Source organism: Condylura cristata, unplaced genomic scaffold (genome assembly GCF_000260355.1).
Source record: "Condylura cristata isolate star-nosed mole 26May11 unplaced genomic scaffold, ConCri1.0 scaffold00046, whole genome shotgun sequence".
In the NCBI taxonomy this organism is placed as follows: Eukaryota; Metazoa; Chordata; class Mammalia; order Eulipotyphla; family Talpidae; genus Condylura; species Condylura cristata.
The window spans coordinates 889,013-907,094 of NW_004567147.1; the positions used below are offsets into that span (position 1 = coordinate 889,013).

The following is an 18,082-nucleotide window of genomic DNA, read 5'->3' on the forward strand; positions in this document are numbered from 1 at the left end:
TCTTCTGTCAACATAATAAACTGGAGCGCTATCTTCATGAGAACGATTCCCCATGGGTGGTGTGCAACCATCCCAATCTTGGTAGGTCATCGTCAATTCTTGAAAGTGAAAAGAGGATTTTGGGGCCCTTGGTAGATTTCATAGGCCTTTAATGTTGAATCCGGAGAAGGCCAGCCAGCAGAGAGACAAAACCGAGCCCAGTAGCCTCAGAGTGATGCCACCACGCTGGGATGAGCTACCTTTACACATGCACCTTTACCCCATGCTCTCTGGACCCAGGTGTCCATAATCATAGGTGCACCTGACCTCACCCACGCCTCTCGGCCTCAGTGTCAGCTGCAAGCGAGGGAGAATGCAAGGCCATAGGTGCCGGTCATAGAGACCAGGGGAGGAAAGGTTAACAAAATCTGAGTTTTACTTTATTTGCCATACAAAGAGCTTATGGTTAGGTATATATCTTATTCATCAGGGCCATAGCCTGAAGGGCACTTCAGGCCCTTGCCCTTGTCTATGTCACTCGCTTCCCTTACTGCTCAGCACAGGCATACAGGGTAGCACCCTGTCAGTAGGCCTTGGGTAACTGACCAGTAGAGGTAGTGTTTGACCCCAACCATGAACTTAGCCTCCAGGGTGAAGCAGGCACAGGGTGAAGCAGGCACACCCCCAAATATCACTCTATTACTTAATAAAAATCCAAATATCACTCTGTCAATTAATAAAAATGCAACTAATTAATTTAAATGATTCATGAATTAGGTGGCATCCTATCAAGGTAGTGGCAGAGCTATGCAAAATGAAAGGTTTTTCTAGACAGAAAGAGGACAAAGATAAAGGAAGAGGGGATTAGCTCAGGATTAGGTGAACCTCCTATGGGGAATGGAGAAAGGTCTTATAGCAGATTGTCTCATCTTCCTTTGGGGAGTGCAGATGACCTCACTGGTGCTGACCATAAAAGTCCACACTGACCAGGACTACATTCCTGGGGGAGGTATGAGGCATTAAGATTTAGTGTTAAGTATTGATGAGTTTAGCACAAGAATTTCCATTTTGGGACAGTCATTTTCTTTTGCAAGGACTGTGGGAATAGTTCAAATCAAAGACTCTATTTGATTTGATAGAGGTCCTAGTTGCTATAGAAACCAGAATGCCTATGTCTTTCTTATTGGCGCCCACCCAGCCAGCCACCTGCCAAGCTTAGAAAAGACACCACTTTCACCTCCAGATTCTGGAAACTGTCACATTTGTGTAGAATAGGGCTCGACTTATAGGCAGATGCCATATTGAAACTGGAACCCACTGGGCAAGACTGGCTCTTTCCTATTGCAGACTGAGCAGCAGGAACCTTTGGAGCAGCCCTGTGGCCTTAGAAGCTGTTTCCTCTGGTTTTCTAAATAAAACCCATTGTTTCTGTGCCCAGAATCTGAGTGGATCTTCCAGTTGTGCCCACAGGTGAGAGACAGTGGCCTGGCCACTGTCTTGACACTGTCCTCTGAGGCTATGGCACACTGCTATAATCCTGGCTCAGCTATATAAATGGAGGCAGAAGGAAGGAGAAGAAGGAGAAGAGGAGACACGTGGAGAGAGACATGTAGTTGAGGAATGTGGGGAAGCAGTTCTTGCTCCTTTGTCTTGGCAGCTTTAGCATTATGGGAGCAATAAGGGCAGTCATTATTGTGACCTTGTGGCGGAGTGTATGCTGCATTTTAAATTTCAGGTCTCCTTCTGTCCCTGCTCTCTAAGACCTGCCTAACTCCTTTCTTGTGGTTCCCTCCCAGAGGCGCTTTAGACTTGTGCAGGATTTCAGGTTTCAGTGGCCACATTTCAGCCCAGCCTGTTTGGTTGGGCATTTACTCATGAAAGGATGGGTCATTTTCACAGTTTGATCAGGAGTCTATTACATGAAACCTTTTTTTTTTTAAGCCCTCCCTTCCCTCTCCTTTTCCTTCACTCTCCACACCAATTAAAGATCATGCATATTAAAACGTGCTTTCTTTACATTTGCACCTTAGAACATGTAAAATTAGTTTTCCCCTTAACAGTTTGGGGTTCCTATCCTATCTACCCTTGTTTGGGTGATTATATTATTATCACTAGTCTCTTACTGTACTTAATTTACAATTAAACTTTACCACTGGTACATATGTATAGGAAAAAAAAAAAAGCAAAACAGTTCTAAACTCTACATATGATATCTGTGGTTCAGGAACTTACTGTAGGGGTTGGAGGTTGTCTTGGAACTTACACCCTGCAAATGAAGGGACTTTTATACTACTGTGAAAACAGAACAGTATCTGTTACAAGAGGAAAAGGGTTCTGTTATCAGGTTGAGTTTCCTGGACTTAGGAGTTCCTCCTTTCTTGACTATGGTGTGAAAAGAATACACAACCATATTTTTAGCAGAAGCAAACACAAAGTTTATTTAGAGGAAGAATAAAAGTACTCCCAGGGAGAGGTCCCTGGAAAGGGAATTGTGGGGGCTCTGGCCTTAAATGGCGTGCAGGAACGCTCACTGTCTCACCGGGGTGTACTGCATAGGTGCCCTGGCGGGTTTTGTTGATTGGTCCAAGCAACAGAGATGTAGTTTTACTAGTTCTGGTAGCAGGTAGGCGGAGGGGAGCATTGGGCCCTAGTTACCAAGTTCTCAACCAGCAATTTCCTTCCTTTGGTAGGGGGAGAGAATATCTTTTTTTTTTTTTTTTCCCTGCCGGCCAGGCATTGTCTGTCTTTTTTTTTTTTACGGGGAATTGTCTTAAGGTCCAGAAACTGGATAGTTTTGAGGAACTGTGCCCCTCTGGTGCTTCTTGCTCTCCTCGCCCTGGATGGCACACCTGCAGGTTGGTGTGGGTGAACTGCCTTTCTCCCCTCTGGCTCTTCCTGGGCTTTATCAGCTCTGGCAAGTGTTTCCTGGGGTTCTAGGTAAAGTTGGGGGTTTCATTTGCTTTAGGCATTGTATGGAAGATTCCGCTCCTGTTTGGCAGGACTTGTGATGTCCTCAAAAGTCCCAAGAATCTGACCTTTGCACCCAGCAATAGGGCTAGGTTCAATTGCAACCAGTTTTTGTGGCAGCTGCCTCCTTTACTTTCCCTCTGTGCTGCTGCTGATGGATTTTAACAAAATAACTTTGCTTGCGGTGTGATGCCTGGACTTATTCTGGTCTTTAGGTACAGGTTGGAGAAGTAGCCAACCACCGCAGCTGGAACACAGACCAGCAATCCGTAGACAGAGATTGGAGCCTGAGAAACAACGCAGGCAAGGGGAGCTAGGGAGGGCGGAGCAAAGCAGCTGAGTCTACGATGCATTGTGGGAGTTGGAGTCCCTGAGTGGCGGCCGCCGCCAGCCGGCAACGTTCCCTGTACTTCAATTCCCAGCCGCCCCTGTGCGGAGGATCAGGAGCGACAGGGGCGCTAGGTGACGAGCTGTCGCTGGGGGAGGGGGCTTGGGGAAGCCATCGCCTGGCTGCCCTGCCAGGAAACGTTAACATCTGTAGTCCGAGGGGTGCGGGGACTCTGGGGCCGGCGGCGACGATCAGGAGGGTAGTGAGGCCGCCGCGCGTGCCAGAGCCCACCCTCTCTGATCCCATGGCGCGCGGCGTCCGCCTTGGAAGCGCACGGTTCCGCTGCCGGTGCCTCTGGCCGCCGCGACCCTGGCTCCCCGTGGCGATGAGGGGGTAGAGAGACGCCTAGTGCCCGCCTCCCGCCGGGGTTCGGTCCACCGGGTGAGAAGGACGCTTGGTCCAGCCGCCTGGCTGACCAGGCACCCCCCTCCTTGTCCCCCTGGGGGCGCTGCCGAGGGGCTCCGCCACCCATGAGGTGTAAGCGCCCGGCCGCGCCCGGCGCCTGCCACTGAAGCCAGGACGCGCGGCCGCGGCGCCCCCGCGCCCCGCGCCTGAGCCTGCCGCCCTCCCCCAAGATGTGGCACAACGTCGGGCTGACCCTGCTAGTGTTCGTGGCCACGCTGCTGATCGTCCTGCTGCTGATGGTGTGCGGTGAGTGGGGCACCGTCCTGGGGCTTTGGCAAGGTGGGGCGCACAGTGGGGCGCACGCGAGCCGGACAGCTGCGCCGACTTGCCAGTTCTGCCCGTGCTTGTGTTTTTTTAAAGGATGTTCACGTCTCTTAAATCATCTGTTGTCCAATTCTCAGGACTGAGCTCACAGATGTACCCCTGACCAATGACAGGCCCGCTGGCATCATGGAAAGGAAAAGAACAAGATCCAGGGCTGGGCATCTTGACTAGGGTTAAAACAAATACTGCTTCACCGGCCGCGGCTGCTCTTGATTGCCATTCTTACCACGGTCTGCCCAGATTTTAACCTTGGCCTGTTTTCGAAGGTGAAGTGATTAGTTACTCCTTTTTTTTTTCCTGACAGGTCCTGACCTGATAGTAACTAGAGATTTCATTACCTTGCTTTAATCCTGTCTAGGGAACTGAGTTGGGTTTTAGGCATGTATGAAATTGTTTATCCGGAGTTCAGACGTCAGCCAAATTTCAAACCTAGATGTTGAGACTGTGCAGAACTTACAAAAATGGGCTATATTAAACGTACAGGGTCAGGTAATCTAATTCTTCAGTTCTGTCATAATGTTATTTCGTTTGTGGTCGTTTTTTTGTTTTTTTTTTTTTCCTTCTTGGAATGAGAAGGCATTAAACTTTCTTGTCAAGGTAATGTTAGTGTGCAGTTTTACATCTTTTGATTTCTTTATATACAATAACTGAGAATTACAGGTGTTGCAGAGTGACTGAGCAGTTGTGGAAACTGGAAAGTAGATGTCAGTGATTATTTCTTTGGTAATTACGATATTGAAATATGGGTTCAGATTGATGAAATACTGGTCAGAATTCAAAATAAATACCTCAGGGCCTACTCATTGCATGATTAATGTACTGAATGTGCAGATTGGGTCTGTGTTTGGAGAACGAACTCCTGTGCATATGGATATATGTATGTTTGTATTGATATGCTTGTCTGTGTATGATCAATTTTTTGCTTTAATGAAATACCAGAATTAAAACTTCTTTCAGTCTTTCTTTTCTGATAATAAAACAATTTCCTGGCTGTGATATCAGGACTTGGGGTTAATTGTAGAAGTTTGAGATTCTTGAAGTAAGGAAAAAAGATTTTTATGATTTGCTTGGATTTGAAACAGGGAAACTTGTTTTCTTTTCTAATTTGAAAGTGCAGGCTACCTAAAGATGGGGTGTGACCTGTAGACCATACTGCACGTTGTATCGTATATTTGCCAGTCTTGCCTTTGTGTTATCAAAATTCCTAACTGCTCTCTCTGACCTCAATAGATATTTGACTCTAATTTTACTCAGTTTTGAAAAAGTGTGTTTGTTGCTTTTGGGTACAGAAAACTTTGTGGAATGATAGGTGAGGTTTGTTAAGTCAAAGAACTTGTATTTTGATTGGAATAGTCAAGAACTAATAGCTCTATAAAGAGCTATTTGAGAACTTTGAGAACTTTGGGGTTGGGAGAGCTAGTGATGGGGCAGCTTAATGTTTTCATGGAGATGTGCGTGGAGCTTGGGGAGAGAAGGGATCCAGACAGACTTGAGACAGAAACCGGGATGTTGTAATAGTGATAGTTTTCTAAAACTGCCTTAAAATACCACAGAAGTTTAATTTTCTCAGTTTGGAAGGTACCAGTTAAAGATCCACGTATCAACAGGGTTGAATTCTTCAGAGGCTTCTGACCCTTGTAGATAGATGGCTGTCTTCTCCCTGTGTCCATGCGTTCTTATTTCAATGTGTATCTGTGTCTTGATATTTTTAATGACATGAGGCATACTGGGTTAAGACTCCACCCATGTTAATTCATTTAATGTTAATTAACTGTTTAAAGGCCTTATGTCCAAATATCGGTAAGTTAGGAATTAGAAATTTGTGCCAAAGGTCTGCCCCACGGAACTCATAGCCAAGATTGTTTTAGTACTCTGACAGGCTCTTTCACATAGTGAATCTGATTTTTAATTTTCAGGTTCAGGTTTGAGATTTCCTTCTATCCCTATTGGTCGTATTTACTGTCTTACCTCTCATTCTAAAATGTATTGCATCTCCACCATTCATGGAAGCAGCCCCTGTCAAGGTCAGCCACAAATGACTTCCGGATTGTCTATTCCATGGTTACTCGTTAGTTCTAATAATTCTTTTTTTTTTTTTTTTTAAAGATTTATTTATTGTGCATACAGAACTGGGGTACAGGCCAGAGGCTCAGGGGCGGTGAGAGGCTTCACCAGAGACAGAGCGGGGAACAGAACAGGCAGATGGAGGAAGTACACTGCTGAGGGGAGCAGCGGGCAGGTCAGGAGAGGTCTGCCACGCCATGTGGTCACCTCCGGGGCAGGCGGGAATCGAACTCATGTGGAAGCGGCTTTAGATTCTCAGTGCTGTGCTTTAACCCGCTGCGCCACCAGGGAGGGCCCTAGTTCTAATAATTCTTAAGGAACTTTTTAAAAACAACATTCATCTGAGTAAATTTAATGACTTTATAAAGGATCCATGAATCAGGCAGCAAACCATCTAGCAAGTAGAAATGCACTGCAATGAATTTGTACAAAATGAAGTTTTTTATAATCAGAAAGAGGGGGGGGATAAAGTTATTAGCAAAAGTTGGAAAGGTTATTTTACTCCGCTTACTCATTCTGTAGAGGTGAGCTTTCCCCCTTGAAATAGTTCTTTTGACTTTCTTATCCTACACTTTCTTCCTACCATAGTGGCAAACTTGTTTCTCATCTAGAATTTCATAACTTTTTTTGATCACAGTCTAAGGTAGAAAATACATCTTACATTATTTCAAGTACATTCATAAGTGTACAAATTATACCTATTTCTGTGAAATAAAAATATTATGGACTAATACCCATTTTCTGTTATAGTTCTGTTATGTTGTAATACAAATATATATATATATTTCTCTTTCTTTCTAATCTCTCCCTAAGGAGTTTTAGATTTATATATATATAGTCATAGAGGTTTAACTGTTACCTGTATCTAATGATTAAAATTAATGTCACCAGTTCTCACCTCTCTCCTGAGCCTCAGGCTCATGCATCAGTTTTTACCTCTTCATATCTCCACTTGGAAATCCAATATGCATCTCTATTTAATACATCTAAAACAAAACTCTTGATTTCTACCCTCTGTCTCTCTCCCCCGTCACTCTCACGTCTTTCCCATCTCAAATGTGAAGAGTCAGGAACGTCAGTGCGTCCTGATTTGCCCTTCCCTTCTTCTCTCCCTTTCCCCTTAAGAAATACCACTTCCTTCTGGAAGTCACTTCAGCTTTTTCTCTTTGAAAACTCTGAAATATGTTCTCTTTTCCATATCTGCCACCACCACCATCATCATCTTTCACTTCCTTTAGTTGCTTAGTTCTTACTTTTCAACTCCCCTTTTTTTATAATGCACTTTTCACATGCTCGTCTCTCATTAAGAAAATTTTTTCTCAAAAGTTCTAACAGAAAGAAGTTTCACAAGCCTACAGGCACTAAAAGGTGTATATAAAAAAATAGTGCCCTTCAATCTGTAGTTACTGCTCCAACTTGTTATTTACTTCCAGAGCCCTAAGTAGTTTATTCATAGCTATTGCATGATTTTAAAATTTTAGACATTATGTGTAACCACAGTAGACTCTCCATTAGTGATAACAATTTTTAGTTAACTGGAGAGTCCAGCCTTATATTTTGAATGATTAAGTAATCCCTGCTGGTCTAATATGACTATACTCTTTTATGTGTTTCGCCACTTTTCTTGAAATAATTACCTTTTAAATTTACCTGGTTTTACTTTTTTGTATGTGTACATTGTCATTCATCTCCCTCCACATATTTTCCATAGTCTCACACATCTGTAATTTTTCCCATATTATCCTTTTCCACCTCTGCCCAGTTCCAGTGCCCTCCTTCTTCCTCCTTGATACCAACCATTCTCAGTCTTTTACTTTCTATGCTGCAAACCCTGTTTTCTGTATTTCATGTCATTGTTTTTCTCAGTTTATACTCTTTTTTATTGGAGCACATTTTATATTGACTTTCTAAGAAAGAATGCATGGCAATAATTTTTTGAGCAATGTATTTTTTTTTTTTGCCTTTATACTTTATTGATACTTTGAATAGATCTAGCATTGCAGATAATTTTCATCCGGGATTTAAAAATTATTACTCCGTTGATTTTTACCTCTTGTATACAATTTTGAGAAGTCCATTGCTTTACATTTTTCTGTTCTTATGAGTGATCCGGTTTTTTTTTATAGATGCGTTCAGATAGTTTATCAATTTTTATGTTTCACATTTTTTTTTTTTTTTAAAGATTTATTTATTTATTCATACAGAACTGGGGTACAGGCCAGAGGCTCAGGGGCGGTGAGAGGCTTCACCAGAGACAGAGTGGGGAGCAGAACAGGCAGATGGACGAAGTACACTGCTGAGGGGAGCAGCGGGCGGGTCAGGAGAGGTCTGGCTCGCCATGTGGTCTCCTCCGGGGCAGGCGGCAGGCGGGAATCGAACTCATGCGGAAGTGGCTTCAGATTCTCAGTGCTGCGCTTTAACCCGCTGCGCCACCAGGGAGGGCCATGTTTCACATTTTTTTTAAGTCCCAAGATATTGTTGCTTACTCCAAGTTCCCAAAGATTTTCTCCTATATTTTCATTTAGGAGTTTTATGTTTTACCTATTGTCTGTGATCTACTTTGAGGCAATTTTTATGTATGATTTAAATTATGGATTGGAGTTCTCTAAATAGTGTTTCCAACTATTATAGCATCATTTATTGAAAAAAAAAATAGAAAATCAATTATCCCTATATGTGTGGGTTTATTTCTAGATTATTCTGTTCCAATTACCTATGAGTTTATCCTTATGCTGACTGTGTAAGTTATGTCATGTTAATTCTTTTCAAAATGTTTTGGCTAATTTATCCTTTGCCCTTCCTTATAAGTTTCAAAAAAGCTTGTCATAATAGTTTTTTTGAATCTGTGGTTCAAGTTGCAGAGAATTGAAATCTTAATGTTGAGATCCATATAATTCTCCTTTTTTTAATTCTATTTGATGATTTTTTTGTTAGTCTAGTTAGAGGTTTGCCGATTTTGTTTATCTTGTCAAAGAATCAACTCAATTTCATTAACTTGTAAAGTCTTTTTGAATTATATATTTCTTTTATTCTGTCCTTTTCTAATTATTTCCTTCGGTTAACTTGAAATCTTTTTCGTTCCTCTTTCAAGTTGCTTATATGGGCTTTTTATTGCCATTTAATGCAGGCCTATATTAAAATTACCTTTTCTACTTAAGGTTGGTTTTGCTGTATTCCATAAATTCTGATCGCTTGTAGCATTATTTTCATTAGTTTCAGGGTATTTTTTGATTTTGTTTTAATTTTCTCTTTAGTCCAATGGCTGTTAAGCAGCATTTTGTTGAGTCTCCATGTATTTGTGATTTTTCCTGTTTGTTTTATTTTGATAATTGCTTCTAGCTTTGCTATCATGATCAGAAAGAATACTTGGTATGATTTCAGTCTTCATTTTTTTTTTTTTTTGTCAATTGACTTATGTCCCAACATAGTCTGTTCTTTAAAATGTTCTGTGTGTGGCCCTCCCTGGTGGCGCAGCGGGTTAAAGCACTGCACTGAGAAGCTAAAGCCACTTCCGCATGAGTTTGATTCCCTTCTGCTGCCTGCCCCAGAGGAGACCACATGGTGAGGCAGATCTCTCCTGACCCGCCCGCTGCTCCCCTCAGCAGTGTGCTTCGTGGATCTGCCTGTTCTACTCCCCACTCTGTCTCTGGTGAAGCCTCTCACCGCCCCTGAGCCTCTGGCCTGTACCCCAGTTCTGTACGTACAAATAAATAAATCTTAAAAAAAAAAAATGTTCTGTGTGTACTTGGGAAAAAAATGTTTGTAGTGGTTGTTGGGTGGAGTGTCAGCCTATTTGGTCTAGCTCCTTTCTGTCTTATCGATCTCTTCATAGTTGTAAGTGGAATGTAAGAATTCCCTACTATCATTGTGTTGTCAATAGGCCTCTCTTTTTGTTCTGTTAGTAATATTGCTTTATTTATTTTGGTGCTCCAACATTTGGTGTATATATACTTGTAAATGTTATTTTTCTTGTATTATACCCTTCCTTGTTCATAACATGATTTCTATATTTTTAAATTAAAATTTTATTTTATCTGATTTAAGTATAGCTATTTCTGACTTTTTTGGATTATCATTTGCTTGTAGGATTGTTTTCAAGGTTTTAAATCTGCGCTTGATTTGGTGATAAGATGAGTTTCATGTAAATGGCAGGAGGTTGGATTTATTGTGCAATCTACTCAGCCATTCTTTCCTTTTAACTGGTGAATTCATTTACATTTAAAGTGATGAGTGAGACATAAATGTGCCATTTGGTTATTTAAAAAATCATTTTTAGTTTGTCATTTTATCTTTTAACATTTTCCTCTTATATTTATTTGCTAATTTTGGTTTCTGTTATCTGTATTTTTTCTTTCATGTATGTCTTGGTAATTATACATTCTTTAGTTTTTGCCTTTCACTGAAGCTCCTTACTCTTCCTCTGTCTTAAATATTAATCTTATAAGGTAAAATATTCTAGGCTGGACATCTTTTTACTTTGCGTACTTTAACGTCTCCTACCATTGCCTTTTTGACTGTAGGTTACCGGCTAAAATGTCTGTCAATAGACAGTTTAATAGGTGTTCCAGTATAGGTTACCCTTCTCTGTCTTGATACTTTAAAATTCTTTCCTTGTCATTGATTTAAATAATTTAGTTACAGTATATCAATTTCATATTACTTTCTTGGGAAATTTTTGGGCTTTTTGGATCATGATGTCTGGCTTGTTTCCCAGATAAAAATGATTCTCAGCAATTATTTCTTTAAATTAATTTTCTTTTAAAGATTTATTCATTTATGCATACAAGAACGGGGTCACAGGCCAGAAGTATGGAGAGGGGAGTTGGTTAGAGAATGCACCAGAGACAGAGAGGGGAGAACAGGCAGATATATTGAAATACACTGCTGATAGCGGGCGGGTCAGGAGAGGTCTGCTGTGCCATGTGGGTCACCTCACTGGCCGGAGATCATACTCGTGCTAAAGTGGCTGAGAATAGCTTCATGGTGCTGTGCTTTAACCTGTTGTGCCACCAGGGAGGGCCCTAAATGAATTTTCTGTGCCTTTTCCTCCTCCCTATGTTTATCTTTAGGTTAGCGCAACAGTGTTACTATAATTAATTTCTTTGATGTTTTATTTGTGTGTTCTCCACATGCTTTCATATTCTCCGCTGGTTTCATTACTAGTGCTTGTCTGAGTTCTTATCTGGCTTTATTGATAGGGACAAAAGTAATTTGGAGGGAGACCCAATTAAAGATTCAAACAAGGGACATGTATTGAGGTGACTTCCCTGATCCCAATTAACAGCCTGAAAACGGCAGGGTTTCTTGTAGGGTGTGGATTGTCAGGGCTGGGTGGGAAGTTGTGGTTTTCAACCACAGGAAAGTAAACAAGGATAAGGTTCCAGGGCCCCTGAATCAGATCCATTTATTACAGTTGTAACAGTCTCATATTCTCTCCATCTTTGTTGTGTTTTCTTTCCCCACCTCCTTTTGTTTTGTTAACTTGGCAAGCCTGGTTGTAAATGCCACCTTAAACTCCTAAGCATATTTCATAGTTATGCTGAATTAACACTTACCTACAGGATTCTCGTCCTTCGGCAGTTATAATAACTTCTCTGTTTCTTCATCTTTAGATTGTATGAGTTGTGGAAGGAGAGTTTTCTTAATAAATTGACTTTTTATCTCTCTAGCAAGAATCTGAGTATCATTCTAGGTGTTTTACCAGATGTTTATTGGTATCTTGTATTTTACAGAGCTATGCCTTTGCACCTGTTCTGATGGTCAGGGCACTAGTGCCAGTTTGGGGTAGTAGGCAGGAAAGAACCAGGGCAGTAGTCACCAAAAGTTCATGTCCAGTTATCATCAGGTGTTCAATTTTGTGACATTACTATGTGCACTTGAGTTTTGTATAGAGACCCACTGTAAACTACTCTCCTAGGCTAACTCCTCAGCTAAAATATCTGTACAGTTTCATGCCAGCCTCAGTCTTCGCTGCAGTTGAATACTAGGTGCTGCACTTGGTAAGGACCATAGCTAAAACAGGGCCACAAGGTGGGACTTGTTCTCCTTTGCTTTTGGAGCATAGTCTACCCCTGGGGTGCTTGCTCCGGTCACTAAGAACTGGGTGCTTAAGTTCTGGTTCATGAGAACTTTCAGTTATCTCAGTTATGGCAGGTGTTTCTGGCGTAGCGCAGTCTCAGGTAGTCTCATCTGTGAAGAGACATAGGTGTCTGACTCTTCCTTCTTGCTTTTGATCCATCTGTTCTAATTTAGGAGTCTCAAACTCAATCCAGTAACCTTCACTCTGCCACACTGTAGTAGTTCTCCAGCGATGCGCCCTCTGCTCCACATACCAACTGTGTGAACCTCCTTCTCCACTGTGTTTATCATGCTAGATGTGGGCATGTATCCTGGAGTCAATACCAGCAGGGGAGGTTGGGTACAGCAGCTGCCCACTCTTACTTGCTATAGTGCCCTGGTATGGCTCTAATGACAGTTTGAATTAGCTGTTGTACCTCCATTTGGCCACATCATTGCTCTTGATGTATGCAATGGCTAATGACTGTCCCTTATTCATTCAGGTTTATTTACATTATTTTTATTGTAATTTGATTGTGAATGTGCAGGAGATGAATCTGGCTGCCATCTTGCCAGACATCTCTATAAGTAAATCTATATCTATATCTATATATTAGCAGCTTTATCTAGCACCGTAATACTTTTCTTAGTTTCTAATTTGCTAAGACATGCTTTTCCTCGTAGTTTTAATAACTGAAGTTTTAATAACTGAAGTTTTAATAACAGTCCTTTTTACAAAAAAATTTTTTTGTAGTTTTCTCTTTAAACTGCAGGGAATTTTTATGTTATCCTTTGTTCAGACTATTAACGTTCTTTGATAAATACTCTGTTGTGGAAACATTACATCTTTACCACTGTTAGGTACTGGGTTATGGAAACTCCCCATTCTCCATCTCCCCTGCTTATCTCTCCCTCCCAAAATGCAGTTGTGTAAGAACTGGCTCATTTTACTTGAAAGGTGACTTGTTTAACTTCCCTTAATATACTGAATACCTCTATTATTCTTATCACCGGTACAATTAAAATGCAGTTATCTGCATTTCCACCCTGTGGTTATAGCAGTCATTATAAAATATCAACCACAGTGGGTATTTGTTCTTTTTTGGCTGCCAGCAAATGAATTCTGTGTCTGTAGGGGAATCTTCTATTTAAGTTCTTCTCCCTTCACCCCCTTGCACACTTTACATCCAGTAAGAATGGGGACATTTGCATACTTTTCAAATTAGCTTATCCCTATATAGAGAGGAGAAATTAAGGAGATGTGGAGTCCAGTGGCTTCTTTGCTAGGTGTGGGTGGGGAAGAGGAGTGGTGAGTAATTTACTGCTCCAAACTCTGAAGTTTCTTTTACTGTCAGTCACACTGAATTTTGACTTGGCATTGAATCCTTTACAGTGCTTGCAGTGATGAAAGATTTTTGGGGTTTGTTTTATTAATAGTGGGAATGCAAGAGGTACCTATCCAATTGCTGTTCTTTTCCCCAGAACTAACCACTGCAGTTATCATCAGGCCTTTGCTTTATAGATTTCTGTGCTGTGAGACTTTGCTTTCTGTTAACCACCCCAAGGGCACTAGCATGTTTTAGAATGGAAACCCCAGTGGTGGCAGCGACAAACAAGCCCCAGTTTATTTTCAGTCAGTGGCATTAGTAGCTTCCTTCGCTTTTATTTATAATCTTTTTATCCCTTGCCATCACTGTTGGAATGTTTGATTTTTATGTGGTCAAGAATATCATTTTTGAGCTTGATTATAATTTCCTTGATGGTAAGTTACCTTTGTAATCTCTATTTAGCATAATACTTGGGTTAATGAGTTATTTTAACTTTTAGGTTGGGTTCTCAAAACTGACCTAATGGTTAGAGGTTTGCCTTAGAATTTGTTGAAGTCAAGTGGCCTTGTTAATTTAGCTCAATTAATGGCATTGGAGTATTTAAAACAAGGAAGTCTACATTTTATTAATGATTCACTTTTCAGTCTCTGATCTACTTTTCTCCTGATTTTCCTGATTATCGAAACCATATGTGTCCATTGTGAAAAAATTGATAACTATTTTAAAAAAACAGTGGCAGTCCCCACATTTATCTACAGATTCAGTGTCCTCCTTAAAAATTCCTTCTTGACTTTTTTTGCAGAACTTGAGAAGATAATCCTAACATTGACATGGAAATTCAAGAAACTAAGAATAATACAAACAATCTTGTAAAGAAAGTTGATGGGCTTACACCTTCAATTTTAAAACTCAATGCAGAGCTACTACAATCAAGATGCTGTGATACTGACATAGAGATAGATATACATTCAATAAATTGAGGGTTTAAAAATAAACGGTAACATGGTTATTTGCCTGCCAAGACATTAAGGAAATGTAAATAAAAATCATAACGATATACTACTTACTAACTTCTAGGATCACTGTAGTTGAAAAATTTTTATAGATGTCATCCACTTCCTGGCAGAATAGATATTTTCCCAAAGAAAGACTCAGAAGTTACCATACAGAGTCCCAGGGATTTTTGTTCAGAGGACTTGAACTATTTTTGATGACTTGCTGTAGGTAAGAGGGACCTGGTGAAGGGGAATGTGACTGGGAAAGTAGATTCCCAGCTAGCAGGATGGGCTGGGGGTGGGCAGAACAGCTGGCACTCTAGGACACTATGAATTTCTCTGGAGGAACTTTTCAGAGAGAAAGAGAGTACAGTTATATGTAGGCACAAGTCTGACCTAGGACATTGGAGACTCCTTGATCAGCATGGGTAACAAATATCTTCAGTCAATTCCCTTCCAGAAGTAAGAGACCCAAGAGTCAGCAGATACAGCCAGGCCAGTCTTGATCTTAGACCCAAAAGCAGAGAAAGAAAAGGACAGGTAAGAGAGAGCTCACCAATCCGATCTTACAATCTCAGTCCAGTTTTCAGTGGAGGGGACTGTGTTGACTCTAACTACCTATAATCTGTCTATACACTATTTGTAGTCATTATCTGTAGTCTACGTCATAAACTATCTATAGTCATCATCTGTAACTATGCCCTGACAACAGGACAAACAGCTGCCTCCTGCCAGGATGGCTTAACTGAAGTCTGGACTATAAGCCTTGTGGGCTAGATCTAGGCCCCCTCACCATAGGTTTCAAGCTTTATAGATTACAATAAATTGGCAGAAAAGAGCAGCAGGGAGATGGGATAGAAAGTTAGGACAACAGAAGCACTGAACAGAGTTTTCTGTGGCCAGAGAAGAGACAGAGGTAAACAACTTCATCCCTCAAACCGAGATTGAGTATTTTAAGTCCCAGATTACCCTTCTGCTCCCGACTTATACCAGGACAAACCAAGAAGAGAAACAAACAAAATTAAACCTATAGTGTCTCAGTCACAAAAAACACATACTTAAGAAGCAAGATGGAAAAGCAAAAATGAAAAAAGGTTATGTGAAATACAATAACAATATTAAAAATACTAAATGAGTTACTGGGAAGTCAACCAAAGACGGATAGGGAAGCAAAATCTTAGAAGGGAGATAGATCTAAGAATAAACACTTCTTCACCAAAGAGATTGAAAACACTAAAAGAATGCAGGTAGAGATTCTGGGTGAAGACAAATATAGAAAGTGCTTTAAATAGCATTAAAACTAGCAGAAGAATTTCAGAAACAGAGGGCTCAAATGTATATAAATCACCCAATTTGGATAATGAGAAATAAGACAGAGAAAGAATGAGAGAACTCTATGAGAATATCAGACTCAATCAGAAGGGAAGACAGGATAATGGGTTTTCAGAAAGTAAAGGGGGAAGGGAACAGAGAATCCACATAAAGAAATAATTGAAAATTTGCCAAGCCCAAGGAATGAAGAAAGTCTGGATCTGGAAAGCTGAGGGAATACCCAAATTTCTAAATGCAAAATGATCTACACCAGCACACATCCTTGTCACATTATCAAACATCAAAGATAAAGAAAAAAGCCACAAGAAACTGGGACAGAGGTAATTTGCAAAGGCATCTGTTTTAGCCTTTCCTCAGTTTTTGCCTCTGACTCTTTTTAGGCAAGAAGAGGTTGGAAGAAGTGTTCACAATCCTAAAAGACAAGAACTGCCAGCCAGGATGACTCTATCTTGAAAAACTATCCAAACAGGAAGGTGAAATAAAGGCTTTCCCAGATCAAAAATAAAGCTAATGGAGCTTATCACCACCAGACTTGTCTAATAAGAGTTGTTGAAAGGAGTTCTTCTGTGAGAAAAGAAAAAAGGAAACACAAAGTCCTCATGTAGTAAAAATAGGAATATAAGAAGAGAAACATGAGCAAGAATATTATGAGTCAACAACAGAACATAAAGTGAAGAAACAAATAGACAGAACATATAGTTAAATGTCACAGAGCACTCAGCAGCTCATAATTTCCATGGTACCACTTATCAAAATTCCAGAATAAAGGGTCACAGATGAAGAAACAAAGAAACTGATAGATTCACTGGGGAAAAACCAGAAAGAACAGAGAAATACTCGGGAAAAAGAATAAACATTAAAACAAACAAACAAAACCAGAGAATGATTGATAACAAACAATATCAATAATCACTATAATGTGAATTGCTGGACAGTTAAAAGGCACAGAATGGCAAACGGGTTTTAAATGTTTCAGCCATCTATACTTTGCATATAAGAGACCAAATTAAAGCTGAAAGACAAAAATAAGCCTAAATATAGGAACAAGATTTTACATGCCAATAATCCATAGAGAAAAGTGGGAACTTCTCCTATCAGATGAACTAGACTTTCAGGCAAAAATGAAAACATAATCAGGGCGACGAGGAAGATTATATAATGATCCAGGGAACAGTTCACCAAGAAGGAGATATAAATGTTACTAATATTTATTGCACTTAACATGTGGTCACCTAGTTATATAAAGCAACTATTAACAGACCTAAAACAACATAATAACAAAAATGAAATTCTGTCAGAACTTCAGCATGTGATTAACATGAAGACAGGAAATTAACAAAGAATGGCCTTAAATGAAGTGTTGGACCAATGGATTTCATGGATATCTACAGGGCTTTCCATCCTGAAACATATAAGTTCAATTTCTTTTCAAGTGTTCATGGAACATTCTCAAGAATAGATCATATATTGGAATACAAACCATGTCTCAGATAATATATGAAAATATAAATAATATCAAACATCTTCTCAAATGCCAATGGTATAAAGCTAGATATTAATCACAGAAAGAAGGCCAGAGTAAACTAAAAATGTAGAGACTAAAAACAAAATGTCTCTGAGCAACTCCTGGGTCACAGAGAAATGAGAAACTATCTAGACACTAATGGAGAGCTAAGCTGCCAGATTCTATGGGATGTCCTAAAAGAGAATTTGATATTAAAAAAGAAAAAAAAAAAAACACCTCAAGCATTCTAACTCTACAGCTGAAGGAAGTACCCAAAATCAGTAGAATAAAGAAATAATAAAGTTAGGACAAAAATAATTAAGTAGGAAAAAAATATAGTCTAAAAGATCAGTGAAACTAAGAGTTTGTTCTTGGAAAAAAACAAGCCTTACCTAGACTAAATGAGGAAAAGAAAGAACGCCAATAAATAGGATAAGATATGAAAAGGTTATTATAACATGTGGTACAGATATATACCAGATCATAAGAATCTGTGATGTCTAGAAACTATACTATTTCTTATTATTTTATTTTATAACAGTTTACTTTTACATCATTTTGTACGTTTTATTTTTCCCCCATCACAATTGTAATCCCCACGGGTTTCCCATCACCAAGTCACCCGTGTGCCATCACCATAATCCCATGTACTTCCCTCCACAACCCCCCCACCCCCGTTTTGATCCCATTCCCTACTCCACCCCCACAAAATGTCTCTGGTATATGGTTGTTCATTATT

At 40.2% G+C, this 18,082-nt stretch overlaps 1 protein-coding gene across 2 annotated transcripts in view; it reads left to right on the forward strand.

Moving 5' to 3' along the window:
- The first annotated feature begins 3,386 nt into the window (after positions 1-3,386).
- SMIM13 (small integral membrane protein 13) overlaps positions 3,387-18,082 on the forward strand; it is a 28,369-nt gene continuing 13,673 nt past the window's right edge. The window contains exons 1-2 of one of the 2 annotated variants that reach the window (XR_001146173.1): positions 3,900-3,985; positions 4,141-4,329. Coding sequence is in view for 1 of the 2 variants with exons in the window: in XM_004694759.2 (XP_004694816.1) it covers positions 3,910-3,985 (76 nt within the window). In the remaining variant the exon portion in view is untranslated. Of the gene's footprint in view, positions 3,986-4,140; positions 4,330-18,082 lie in introns of both variants that reach the window. The other variant, XM_004694759.2, reaches the window with a different exon arrangement.